This window comes from Cynocephalus volans, chromosome 3, assembly GCF_027409185.1.
Source record: "Cynocephalus volans isolate mCynVol1 chromosome 3, mCynVol1.pri, whole genome shotgun sequence".
NCBI classification, from domain to species: domain Eukaryota; kingdom Metazoa; phylum Chordata; class Mammalia; order Dermoptera; family Cynocephalidae; genus Cynocephalus; species Cynocephalus volans.
In genome coordinates, this window is record NC_084462.1 from 119417675 (window position 1) to 119431824 (window position 14150).

The 14150-nt window shown below is 37.7% G+C and overlaps 1 protein-coding gene across 1 annotated transcript in view; it reads right to left on the reverse strand.

Moving 5' to 3' along the window:
• Nucleotides 1-9913: 9913 nt before the first annotated feature.
• BAZ1A (bromodomain adjacent to zinc finger domain 1A) overlaps nt 9914-14150 on the reverse strand; it is a 91972-nt gene continuing 87735 nt past the window's right edge. The window contains exons 25-27 of the mRNA XM_063091662.1: nt 13067-13209; nt 11382-11469; nt 9914-10903 (exon numbers count right to left, since the gene is read on the reverse strand). Coding sequence (XP_062947732.1) covers nt 10707-10903; nt 11382-11469; nt 13067-13209 — 428 coding nt within the window. The 3' untranslated portion in view covers nt 9914-10706. The remainder of the gene's footprint in view (nt 10904-11381; nt 11470-13066; nt 13210-14150) is intronic.

The window sequence follows — 14150 nt, forward strand, 5'->3', positions numbered from 1 at the left end:
CCTTGCTGTGTCCCAAGTGTTCTCCCGGTGGGCCCGTCTCCCCCACTGCCTATGCTCCAAACACTTCCCATGGGACAAGCTGTGCGCTGGTCCCTTGTCATGACTCACTAGCCTCTGAATGGCTCCTTTTTTTTTTTTTAAAGATGACCGGTAAGGGGATCTTAACCCTTGACTTGGTGTTGTCAGCACCACGCTCAGCCAGTGAGCGAACCGGCCATCCGTATATGGGATCCGAACCAGGGGCCTTGGTGTTATCAGCACCGCACTCTCCCGAGTGAGCCACAGGCCGGCCCTGAATGGCTCCTTTTTTTATTCAGTTGTGGCTCCTTGCTCCTCTGTGGGTCCATGGGAACCCTAGTAGTTGTCTTGCTGTCCTGGGGGCCACCAAGACCCTCTTCTCCCCTGCCACCTCCAAGCAACTCCGTCCCAAGGGCACAGCTGCAGCTTCTACCAGCTCCTGCTCCATGCACTCAGCAGCTCCAGCCTTAAAGCGGCCATGGCCCAAAACACTCCAACAAGTTTTCTCATCGTGGTTTCTCCCGCCTTCATGAACTCCATAGGTCTCTCCTCCTCTTCTCCTGGGCTCTAGTAGCCCCAGCTTGGCTGTTGTTGCTTTTTTATAGTTGTAAATTGGTTGATTTGTGGGAGAGAGTGACACTGGGGACTGTCTATTCCACCATCTTGACTGGAAGCCCTATTTTTTTAATTGTACATATTTGTGGGGTATAGTGTGTTGTTTTAACACATGGATATATTGTACAGTGATTCATTTAGGATATGTATTAGTCAGGATTCTTCAGAGAGACAGAACCAATAGGATATGTATATAGATATATGAGAGGAGATTTATTAGGGGAATTGGCTTATGTGATAATGAAAACTGAGAAATCCCACAATAAGCCATCTACAAACCGTAGACCTTGGGTTGCCAGTAGTGTGGCTCAATCCAAGTCTAAATGCCTCACAACCAGGGAAGCTGATGGTGTAATTATCAGTACAAGGCCAAAGGTCTGAAAGCCTGGTGGTACTACTGGTGTAAGTTCTGGAACCCAAAGATCCTAGAGTTCTGATATCCATGGATAACAGAGAAGAGTGAATCCCTGTAGAAGATTAGAAATCTTGATTCTTGTTTGATTTTTAAACAGGTCTCTTTAGCTAAAAAATGTATGGGACAAAAGTCCTTAGCTAGGAGGCAATGGCCTACAGCTAGTGGGTAAAAGCCCATCTAATCAATTCTAATCAAGTATATATTGATTCTCAGTTGATTTTTAGTATAGCGTTTTAAGATAATGCTTGTATGGGACAAAAGTCCTTGGTTAGGAGGCAGTGGCCTACAGCTAGTGGGCAAAAGCCCGTCTAGGGCCGAGCCCGTGGCGCACTCGGTAGAGTGCAGCGCTGGGAGCGCAGCGACACTCCCACTGTGGGTTCGGATCCTATATAGGTATGGCCGGTGCACTCACTGGCTGAGTGCTGGTCACGAAAAAGACAAAAAAAAAAAAAAAAAAAAGCCCGTCTAATCAATTCTAATCACTGTTTAGGGATGGGATTATGTACTTAGATTATTTAACATACTGATAGTTGTTAAAAGATGTAGAAAGAATTGCTGTAGGGAAAAATGTGAAAAATGTTTGCTAAGGGCAAGCTGTTGGTGGAAACTTTAGAGACCATTATACTTAGATTTAATCATAAGAATGTAACTCTTGCTTAAATCATTTAAGGAGAGGTTATGTTTTAGACTAGATAATGGTCACAGTTTGATCAACTTAGATATTCACAAATTGTACTTTGGAATGTCAGTGGTTAATTTAAATGGTGTTACTAGTTTCTATTGTTTAAGCTATACTTAGCCATAGATAACGTTGTCACGTTGCCCATGTCTTTGTGTTGTTTTGAAATGATTTGAGTCAACTGATTTTTCTTGTGAAACTTTTTTGTCTTTACAGTAAAAACAGAAGCTAACTTTGAATCGTGGCTGTACCCAGTTTTCTCCTACTAACAGAGTTGCTGAGGTGCAGTCCCTTTGGGCTTCTCATTGCATTCATGTTGCTTTAAGTAATCTTTTTTATGTCTCCATTATGCAGCGAGAATTGTAACATATCCCAGCTCCAGTGGATAGGGAGAGAGTTAATGTGCTCACTTGCTGTCCTTATAAATCCATCAGATCCACTTCCTGATAATCCATTAAACCATTACTCCACAAATGAATTAATCCATTCACAAGGGCACAATCATCACAATCCATTCACCTCTTAAAGGCCCCACCTTTCAACACTGCCATAGTCTGATTTCCCACCTTCTTAACACTGTTACAATGGGGATCATGCTTCATTGAGTTCTGGGGGGAACATTCAATCCACAACAGGGTAGATAGCATATCCATCACATAAACATTTATCTTTTCTTTGTGGTGATTACATTAAAGATTCTCTTTTCTAGCTATGTAGAAATATACAATATAATTATATTAGCTAAAGTCAGCCTAGAACCCCAGAATTTATTCTTCCTATCTAACTGTAATTTTGTACCCATTAATCCACCTCTTCCTCTCCCCTACCCCACTGCCCTTCCCTTCCCAGCCTCTGGTAACCATTTTTCTACTCTGTTTCCATGAGATTAGCTTTATAAAATTCCACATACAAGCATAAGTGAGATCATACAGTATTTGTCTCTCTGTGCCTGGCTTGTTTCACTTAGCATAATGTCCTCCAGGTTCATCCATGTTGTTGCAAATGACAGAATTTCCTTCTTTTTTAAGGCTGAATAGTATTTTATTGTGTATATATACTACTTTTTAAAAAAAATCCATTCATCTGTTGATAGACATTCAGGTAGCTTGCATATCTTAGCTATTGTGAATAATGTTGCAATGAATGTGAGGTGCATATATCTTTTTGATATACTAATTTCTATTCCATTGGATATGAGTATACCCAGAAGTGGGATTGTTGGATCATATGGTAATTCTATTTTTAATTTTTAAGGAACTTCCATACATGGAAGTTTTTCCATGTGGTTATATTAATTTACATTCCCACCAACAGTATACCCAGGTTTGCTTTTCTCCATGTACTCACCAACATTTGTTATCTTTTGTCTTTTTTGATAATAGCCATTCTAACATGTGTGAGGTTTTATCTCATTATGGTTTTAATTTGCATTTCCTGATGAGTAGAAGTGTTGAGCATTGTTTTACATATCTGTGGCCTTTTATATGTCTTCTTTTGAGAAATGTCTTTTTGGGTCTTTTGTCCATTATTTTTTGGCCACTCACCTGTACAGGGATCTGAACCCTTGACCTTCGTGTTATCAGCACCATGCTCTCCCAAGTGAGTTGACCAGCCAGGCCCTGTGTCCATTTATAATTGGGTTATTTGTTTTCTTGCTATTGAGTTGTTTGAGTTCCTTATACTTGTATATTTTGGACATTAGCCCCTTATTAGATATATGGTTGCAAATATTTTCTCCCAGTCTGTGGGTTGTTTCTTTCTCTGTTAATTGCTTCCGTTAGTCTGATGCAGTTCCATTTGTTTATCTTTGCCCAGACCAGTGTCATGGAGCTTTTCCCCTTTGTTTTCTTCTAGTAGTTTTACAGTCTCTGTTCTTACGTTTAAATATTTTATCCATTTTAAGTTGATTTTTTTATATGGTATGAGATAAGGGTCCAATTTCATTCTTCTGCATGTGGCTATCCAGTTTTCCCAACACCATTTATTGAAGAGACTATCCTTTCCAATTGTGTATTCTTGGCAACTTTGTCAAAAACCAATTAACTGTGCATGTGTGGATTTATTTCTGGGCTGTCTTTTCTGTTCCATTGGACTATTTGTCTTTTTTTTTTTTTTTTTGGCCAGTATCATACTGTTTTAATTACTATAGCTTTGTAGTAAAATTTGAAATCAGGTATTGTGATGCCTCCAACGTTGTTCTTTTGGTTCATGATTGCCTAGCTATTTAGGTTTTTTGTGATTCCATATGAATTTTAGGATTGTTTTTCTATTTCTATGAAAAATAACAATGAATTTTAATAGGGATTACATTAAATCTATAGATTGCTTTGGGCAGATTGCTTGGTATGTCAGAATTGCTGGGTCAACTTTACTAGAAAATGCCAAATTACTGTCCAAAGTGTTTGTACCAATTTATTTTTTTCATTGCTATTATTATCTTTGGCAGCTGGCTAGTGCAAGAATTGAACACTGGACCTTGGTGTTATCAGCACTATGCTCTGACCAACTGAGCTAACTGGCCAGATCCTATACCAAGATCTGTACTCTCACCAGTGGTATGTGAGTCCCCGTTGATCACATCCTTGTCAACACTAGTAAATATCTGACTCTAATTTTTGCCAGTTTGACTGTGTGAACTGATATTTCACTATGATTTTAATTTTTACTTCCTCAGTTACTAGTGAGATTGACCATCCTTAACTATGCCAGTTCACATACTTTATAAAAGTTTTCTGTAAGGTCATTTTTCTTTTCCTTATGTGTAGCAGTTCTTTATACATTCAGTATATCAACCTTTTGTCTGTTATATGCATTGCAAATATCTTCTCTCATTCTCTGCTCTTTTTTTTTTGATGGTATCTCTTAAGCAAAGAAGTTAAAAAAAAGTTATGTGAGACCAGGGGGCTTCTAGTGGTGGCTTGGTCATTGCTGGGCTGGGTGCAGATATCAGAGGGGTGTGGCTAAAGCCCTTGCCTCCCCACTACCCCAGCTCAGAAGCCTGGCATGCTTCCTGTGGTGGTTCAGTTGTCATCTCTGGGCTGATTGAGGGTGTTGGGGGCATGTGGCTGAGGCTGGAGGCCCCCACCACCCTGGCGTGGGAGAGCCTGGGGTACTTCCAGCAGTGGCTCAGTGGTTGTCACTGGGTTGGTTGCGGGTGTTGGTGGGGAATGGCCAACGCCCTTGGTCCCCCACCACTCTGGCTCAGGAGAGGAGCCCTGGGAGCTTTCAGTGGTGGCTCGATGGTCATCACAGTGCTGGTTGTGGGTGTCAGGAGGGAGTGGCTGAGACCTTCGGCCCCCCTCTGCCCCAGCTCAGGAGAGCCCAGAGTGCTTCCTGTGGCGGTTCAGAGGTTGTTGCTGGGCTGGTTGTGGGTGTCAGGGAGTGAGGCTAAGGCCCTCAGGACTGGTTGTGGTTGTTGGGGTCATGGCTGAGCCCCCCCAGGCCTCCCCCCTCCCTCGCTTGGTAGCCCAGGGTACTTCCAGTCCTTCTAGGTTTGGTGATATATCAGACTTTGTCTCTGGTCTGTGGGTATTTTGTTTTTTCTTTCAGTTCTGTATTGGATTATTTACTGTTCCTACCACCAAAACTCTGCACTGGAACTAATTTGTTGTCCTTTGCTTACTTCTAAAATGGGGGAACTTCCTGTGGGGGCCAGTACTTGAGCTCTGTGGAGCTAAATTGCTGCTTTGCTGCTGATTCCCTGGGGAAGGCTTTTGTGCAGCTCAGGTTTTAATGGTTGACTTTATAGGTACTTCTGGGAGTTGTGAGATCCAGTACACCTGGGTTGTGGAGAAACTCTGGTCTGGGCCTGAGTCTTTTCAGCAAACTGCACCCCATGCAGTTCTATATTCCTGACCAGTTTCTACTGAGTGGTCCTACACTGATTGGGGGGCAGATCAGCTGTCCCTGCCATGCCCCAGTGTTCCCCCACTGGGTCCGTCTCCCCTACCGCTTGTGCTCCAAACACTTCCCATGGGGCAGGCCATGCACTGGTCCCTTGCGATGACTCACCAGCCTCTGAGTGGCTCCTTTTTTTCAGTTGTTGTGGCTCATTGCTCCTGTGTGGGTCCACAGCAACCCAAGTAGTCTTGCTGGCCTGGGGGCCACCAAGGCCCTCCTCTCCCCTGATGCCTCCAAGCAACTTCATACAAAGGGAACAGCTGTGGCTTTTGTCAGCTCCTGCTCTGTGTGCTCAGCAGCTCCAGACTTGAAGCTGCTGGGGCTCGAAATGGTCGGAGCGGTTCTTTCTCTCATCATGGCTTCTCCCACCTCCATGCACTCTGTAGGTCTCTCCTCCTCTTCCCCTGAGCTCTAGCAGCCCCAGCTTGGCTGTCATTGCTTTTTAATAGTTGTAAATTGGTTGTTTTGTGGAAGAGAGTGATGCTGGGGACCGTCTATTCTGCCATCTTGACTGGAAGCTGGCAGGGAAATATTTAAAATCAAATGCCTATTATCTGGAAAAATGCTACATTGCCCTATTATCCATTTTTAGTTTGCCATTTTTCAGATCATTAGATCAGAAACAGCTGTTACATACATGAAAAGTATTACTAACGTGTTAATTATAGTAGTTAGCCATAATAACCCAAGGAAATGATAATTTTCCATAACCTAGATGTCATTAATCAATTGGTTAAATAAATGCATGACTGGGATATCTGAGAGAAGAGTTCCAAATGAAGTGAGTCTTAGATACAATGGAGTACTGGACAGCTCATAAACAAATATAGGTATCCATGGTATATTGCGCTAAGTGAAAAAAGCTGCTTAAAATATGAATTGTATGCCATGATCCCACTTTGCCAAAAAAAGCAATCTAAAAAATTATACACCAAGTTTACTTCTATTTACTTATTGTTGTTTTTGTTTTTTGGTTTTTTTGGATAATCACCATTTATTAAGAAGTAAAATTTTTTCATTTTACTGGAGAAAAAATGTAATATATACCTCTAATAATGACCAGATCAAAGGATTAAATCACAATCTTAAATTTTATAGATTTGTTCATTCATATTCTGAATATATTTTCTCAAATTTTTTTGATAGGGTTACTGGCTCCCAAGACAACTGAGTAAAGTAATGAATAGATTAAATCATTCCTCAGTCATTTGCATACCAGTAAATTACTTTTATACTGATGTTCCCAGATTTTTTTTCTAATTTAGGTTTGCTTTAATGCTTTTACTTACCACAAGATCTCTTGAATGGTGAGTATAAAGAACTAACGTGGAATATAGCTTAAGTACAATCTTCCTCATGTTGTCAGTGAAATTAACCTAAGCACCAAATCCTTGAAATCAAACAACATATGTGTGTGCAATTGACCATAGCCCCTTCTCTCTACAGAAAAAGGCAAAAAAATTTTTTTTATTTATTTTTATTTTGTAAAGAGATGACTGGTAAGGGAATCTTAACCCTTGACTTGGTATTGTCAGCACCACACTCACCCAGTGAGCTAACCAGCCATCCCTATATAGGGATCCAAACCCATGGCCTTGGTGTTATCAGCACCACATCCTCCTGAGTGAGCCACGGGCCGGCCCCAAAAGGCAACAGTTTTTAACAAGGAACATGAATGAATGAATGAGAGAATAGACTATACTGGAAGAACTGCTACCTTATATCTGCTTCTCACATGTTTCTGCATATGTTTAAATATTAATAAGAGCCCTGTAGTCAAATATACATGGGAACCAAATCAAAAGCCTGGAAGACAGCACTTTTCCAGTACCTGTGCCCCTTTCGATATATATGCTGAGCACATGGGTAAAGAATATGAGAGAGGTCCTTAGAAATTATGAATGAAAACCCCAAAAAGAGCATGACTATCCACCATTCATTTATTTACAATGAATATCTTTCCAAAAAAATGTGAGGTAGACTATTATTTGATATGAATGTACCTGACCATATGAGGGTTCTTCAAAAAGTTCATGGAAAAATAGAACTAAAAGATAATTCATCCCACGAACTTTTTGAAGACCCCTCGTACATTGTCTATTTTCCCTTTTGCTCACCCTTTTATGCTGTTCACAAAGATAAACCTGCATATTTCTCCTGGAGGTACTTCAGTGTAATGGAAACTTTGATAGAAGTGGTTTCATTTTACTTTGTGATCTTGGGCAAGTATTAAAAGAAAAAAATCCTTCTGAGTCTTAACCTCATCTTAAAGATGGAGAGAATATAAAAAATCTTACAAATCTGCCTTATTTAACACAAAAGGTATTTCGTACAGTTATTAGGTACAAAGGCTATAAATGTTTGCATTAAAGGGCCTGGCACATAATAGGATGTATTAATTTCTTTCCCTCTGGCACTCTGTTTTGCAATTACAAATCAAGCATTTTTAGAAATATAATTTATCTGGGCTTAGAGACTAAACTCTGTAATAGGTACCCAGCTGATTTAAATGTCTCCGTCACCATATTGGGCTTCGTATCTCTCAATCATGTTTTTGTTCCACCCCTTATGTAGTTTTTTTCCTTTGAAGAAAAAAATGAAAGCAAAGTAAAAGTTGAACAATGCTCATTGCTTTCTTGGTCATATTAACATTATATCTTCAGCCACTACCATATATCCCTTGTCTTAACCTTGTTGCTGTATAAAATTTTTAAGTACTGTGGATATGTATGGGAATAAATGATAAATTGTGTACATAAGACAATTTATCTGGGCAGATTAAAAGGTAATGTCTTGTTTTAACTGAACCTCAGAAAAGCAATATACAAGATAAATTGCAAGTTTTAAGACTAAGTTTTAAACTAATTCCACAATTAGTTGGTCAGAAATATTTCCTTGTGTTTGTCTATAAGAAAAGCAGATATAAAAGTTACTTGTTATTAACATTAAAAACTGAAGAATATTAAGTAATCTGATAACTTACATTCTATTAAAATGTAATTATATTTTTAGAATTGTCTCCTTGACATTTAAATGCTATTAAGTAAACTTTTCTAAGAAACTTGTTATTGGCATATGACATCATTACAAATTTACCAAAAGTTACTGATATGAACATATTTATGCAAAGAATCCAGAAAATTGATAATCTGAAACTATATGTGAAAGAAACAAAAGAGGGGTAACTTAACAAATAAACCAACCTAACTAAATGAGAATGCAGTATCCTTAGGATTTATTTATCTATCTTTTTATCTATTTATTTTTGGTGGCTGGCCAGCCAGTATGGAGATCCAGACTCTGGACCTTGGTGTTATAACACTACCATCTAACCAACAGCCAGCCCCCAAGGAATTTAGGTAAAATAGAAAGAAGTTTCTCTCTCCTGCCTGCCAGAAAGCACTAGAGAAGACACCTGACTTTTGCATCTTAAAACGGAAAAGCAATTGCTACAAAACTGAGGCCCCCCTATGTCTTCCACACCTAAGAAATGGTATATATGACCTGGGTGGTGGGGGGCCTCAAGCCTCAGCCTGGTCCCCCTGACACATGCAGCCAGCCCAGCAATAACCACTGAGCTGTGGCAGGAAGTGTCCTAGGCTCTCCTGAGCTGGGGCAGTGGGGGGCCAAGGGCCTTGACCACAGCCCACAGACACACACAGCCACCCCGGTGACGACTACCAAGCCTCAGCAAGAAGGGCCCTGGGTTCCCAAGCTGGAGTGATGTGGGGGTGAGGGCTTTTGCCACACACCCCTGACATCTGCACCCAGCCCAGCAATGACCAAGCCACTACTGGAAGCCCCCTGGTCTCCCCTGTGGGAATGAGGGGGGTGCCACAGGCCTTAATCCCACCCCTCCTCCTTCCATCACATTTCCTTCCCCTTTCCCCTCTCCCCTCCTTCCCAACTGCCCAGCTGCTCTGCAACATCCTAGAATGTAAAAAATAAATCTATATTTTCTTTAAAAAAAATTAAATGGCATATATGTGTGCATGTGTGAGTGTGTGTGTGTGTGTGTGTGTGTGCACATCTGTCTCTCTTTAAATTTCCAGAGTGTTTCTTAACTAGGTGGGCATATTCCAAACTTTCTTTCCTCCTTTTAATAAGAACCCATGCATAGAATGTTACTGTTATTGAGGAAAGGTATTTTACTCAAATGTTTGGGCAGAAAAAGATGCAAATCACTGCTACACAGACTCAGGTAAAATAAAACATTGGTTCCTATACTCTGTATGTATCACATGCAAAGTCCAACTCTGATTAGTAAAAATTCCAGAAATTCAGAATACTTGAAAAAAATGTATCATTTTATTTGTACACTTAAAAAGTTGTACATAAAAATTTAAAATACAGTTCTGTAAAATTGAAAGAACTGTCAGGGAAAGGGGAGGGTGTTACCTTTTTTTTTTTGACTGACCATTAAAGAAGTTAGAGAAATAAAACAAAAACACAGTAAAATGTTTAAAAAATTAAAGAACATTTTCCAGGTATAAATTTTATAAATACAAAACAAATTCACAAATTACTTTGAATGCTAAATAAATATCTAGTTAATAAACTCAGACTTAATATCTCCAGCCAGCACTGGTACAGCACTTCAAGGATATAAAATTGGATTCATTCATGTATAGTGTTGAAAGAATGTGCTCATTAAACAGTTCTTAAGACATATACACATTTTTCTAAACTGTGCTAGAGAAGAAGACTTATCTGTGTAGATAAATCTCTCTTCATACCACAACTTCTAAGAAATCATCAATGACAAAATAAATCATAGCTGAAAAAATATTTTCCAAGATATCTGGACACATGAATGATCAAAAACCTCTGTAAACCAGTACTGTATCCAATACCTCTATCAAACATTAGATATTAAACAGAACTGTGTAGCAAAGGAAATCTTTCCCACATTCTCCTGAGTGCTTAATATTAAAATTGAGAATATAGTGCAGGCCACACTTCAATGTGGTTGATCAGTTGTTATTGCTTTATACATATGTCTGCTTTAGAGCATGATTTAATATTCCACTTCCATGAAAAATTTGTTTTTCCTCAAATATATCCTTCAGAAGGACAAAATTAGATGCGTGATTTTTTTGCAGCTGGTGGTGTGCCAACTTGGTCCACATTACTGGGTGTTACATGGAGCCCAAGCTTTTGAGCCTGAATATGAAAAAATGCTTGAAGCCTAGTTCCAGCTTTTGCTTCACTTGTGTTTCGAGGGTTGTACTCAAAGCAGTTCGAAAACATTAACTCGATATCATCAATAAATTCAGCTAGAGAGAAAAAAGCAAACAAGATTAGAATGAAAGTATATAAACTATAAATTTTTGTTTGTATCATATCTAGAAACTTCATTAAGTAAATGGAGAAAATAAATGAACTTTTAAAAATAAAGTGTGAGAGAAAAACAAAAAAATGGAAGTCTACTTTTTCCTTTAGAGAAGATTAAAACAAGGTAGAACTGAGGTTTAAAATTGTTTAAATACTTTAAAACTTTTTGATTGAAACTATGCAATTATGTAATTATAAAGAACCTCTTTAAATAAGATCAGATTGTAAATAAAATATCTTTAACTCATTCAGTCCCTCCTAATCTGTCTTTCGACTTCATACACACTGCTAAACACTTTAGGGACCTCTTGGGATGCCATATACACAACTACATTAACATGCATCCTTTAAAACAAAAGAAAAACAGTCTCTACCTCTTTAAGCAAAAATAATTATCAAAGAAAAACATAAATTACTTACATGCTAATTTATATTCACATTTATTCACCTTTTCACGAATTATATTTAAGGCAATGGGCTTTTTAATGATGTCATAGTAATCTGGGACCTGTAAAATAATTCAAAGATATCTCTACATACAGAAAATTTATTGGAAGTAACTGGTCAAAGACCTAAAGGTTTTGCACTTAAAAAAGCAACTCAATATTAACCTCTGAATATTACTATTCCATTAATATCATGTAATATATTTTCAGTTATTATGTTACAGAAGCCTATTTGATACCATTAAAAATGTTAACCATTTATTGTGAAAAGAAAAAACATGGTTTTGTTCATGGTGTTCTCCGTCTCTATTAGATAGATAATATATCTAATAGATAGATACATTATATTATATATAATGTATAGATAGACACATTATAGACAGATACATTATCTGTCTATAAAAATTTCTTTAATGAGCATTACTACATTTGTGATAAGGAATAAAATGTATGTAACGAAGCTTAATCCAAGATGAAAACTACTCAGGAAAAATGAGTCAAACAAGTCAAACTAAAATTTAATTTTTATTACATGCTATTCCATATTAAGTAATCCTTCACATTCTTCCTGTGGAATCTCATCAAGTAGAATATTGACGATGTCACTTTTTCATTCAGAAACTTTCACCTACACACTGACAAGTGAGACCTTTTATAATAGAATTGTGTCTGAGCCTCCCTATCACACCCTCTGCTCCATTCATACTATCCAGCACTCCTCACATTCTCATTTTTGGGTGTTTAACTTATACAAGAGTAATTTTAAAATTTGTGGAAAAACAGAATTAAAAGATAATACGAAACTTTCTGTGAACGTTTTGAAGATCTCTTGTAATCCCCTTTTCCTAAAATGTCCTTATTCCATTTCTCACTGCTGAAATTATATCCTTCTTTAATGACCAGTCCAAATAGTTCTTCCATAAAAAACTTTTTAATTCCTGCTATTCCTCCCTCAAAAATGCTCAAATCAATCTCCTTTTCTTCTTTACTTCTGTAATACCATTATAACTTCTCTTATAGTACTATAACACTGTTCTGTCTGCTATATAGCACATCACGTTCTGTCATACCTATATAAGTAACTACAGCACCATCTCATGTCCCTTATATGTTAGGCCATCCCTGTTATCTAAGAGTACCTATCTTTTACATCAATGTTTCTTAAAGTGTGAGCCCTGGACCAGGACCATAAGCATCACCTAGGGACTTGTCACAAATACAGTGGTTGGGCATCACCTCAGATCTAGTGAATCGAAAACTCTGGGGTGGGGTTCAATGTTTTAAGAAACCCTCCAAATGATTCTGATCCACGCTGAAGTTTGAGATCCACCGTTTCACATGGGAAATTACATGAGAAATACCATTAATGATACTCAGTTGAATTAACACTATTTATATTCATTACACAGAACAAAAACATTGAGGTTATTTCAATACACTGTCATCATTTACAAAGAATCAATCACAGGATAAGAAGGGACTGAGACAATGCTAACTCCATTTTCTTCAATATAGGAACCAACCTTCCAAGTGTTTTGTTTTTTTTTTAAAAGTAGTAGACAGTGAATAACAGGTGTTTTGACTACTTCAAAATTGCCTCATGGACTAAATCAGATAATATACATTAACATGTTTTATAAAGTTTAGTAATATTATTACCTGGATTTTAGAAACAAGTTTCAAAAAAGGCCAGCTGTCATCATGCCGTACCAATTCCACAACAAGTTGTTCAAAAGCAGACAATTCATGAACTCCTCCCTGTCGGCCAGAACTCCTTCGATTCAGTGTCATAGGAGATGACTCTGGTAAGTAAGTAAAACATTTCAGGTGATAACAAAGTAAAATCACCACAAGCTGAACTAGACATATAAATACAAACCAAATTCAAGCAGAAAATAAACACACCATATACTGATATGTTAATTAATTTACTGAGAGACACAAAAATCTGGACCAAAAATTATTATTTCCTTTCTAATCTAAAAAATTCCCAATTGAATTAAACATTCACTGGGAACACATCATAAAAAGAGCGTAATGCAAAATAAAAATCTAGAACACAAAGTTTGTGGATCATTTTTACTCTAGCTCATTAAAAATACTTTTTCAAGTACAGTAAAATGAAGCTTAGTAAATTCTCCTAAAGGATGTCCTTAAGTAACTTCTTCAGATCTAGAAATTAAGCCTCCATATAAATTACCTTGCGTAATGGAAATACAATTCTCAATGATAAAGTAAAACATTATTCTAACAAATCTTAGTTTTATTATATGGAAAATATTCTTAAAGCAAAATTCTTTCTCACAGATGTAAGAAAAGTATAGTATAATGAAATCCAAGGTATATGCACTGGTAGAAAAGTCCATACATGAATTTAGGTGTTTAAATTCTCTCCTTGCGGTGTAAGTCTATACATTTCTCCCTTTATTTGTCCTTAGAACTAAGTTTAGTAACTTCACAAATCAGTAAAAAAAAAATTTTCCATAGGGTTTTCTGAATAAAAATATTACAGGTGTATTATTTCTCCAAATAGCTTGGAGTTCAGAATTGGGGAAGAGCAAAACAGATAAGGGGATAGGAAAAGCTAAATTAGATTACCTGATACTACCCCCAAGAAACCTGACTATCTGGTGACTGCATAAATAGACTATGTGCCCTTTTTTTTTTTTATACCAATGAATTCCTTAATCCTGTTGTATGTCTAAATAATACAATACAACCTACCTACAGTTCTTCAAAGAAG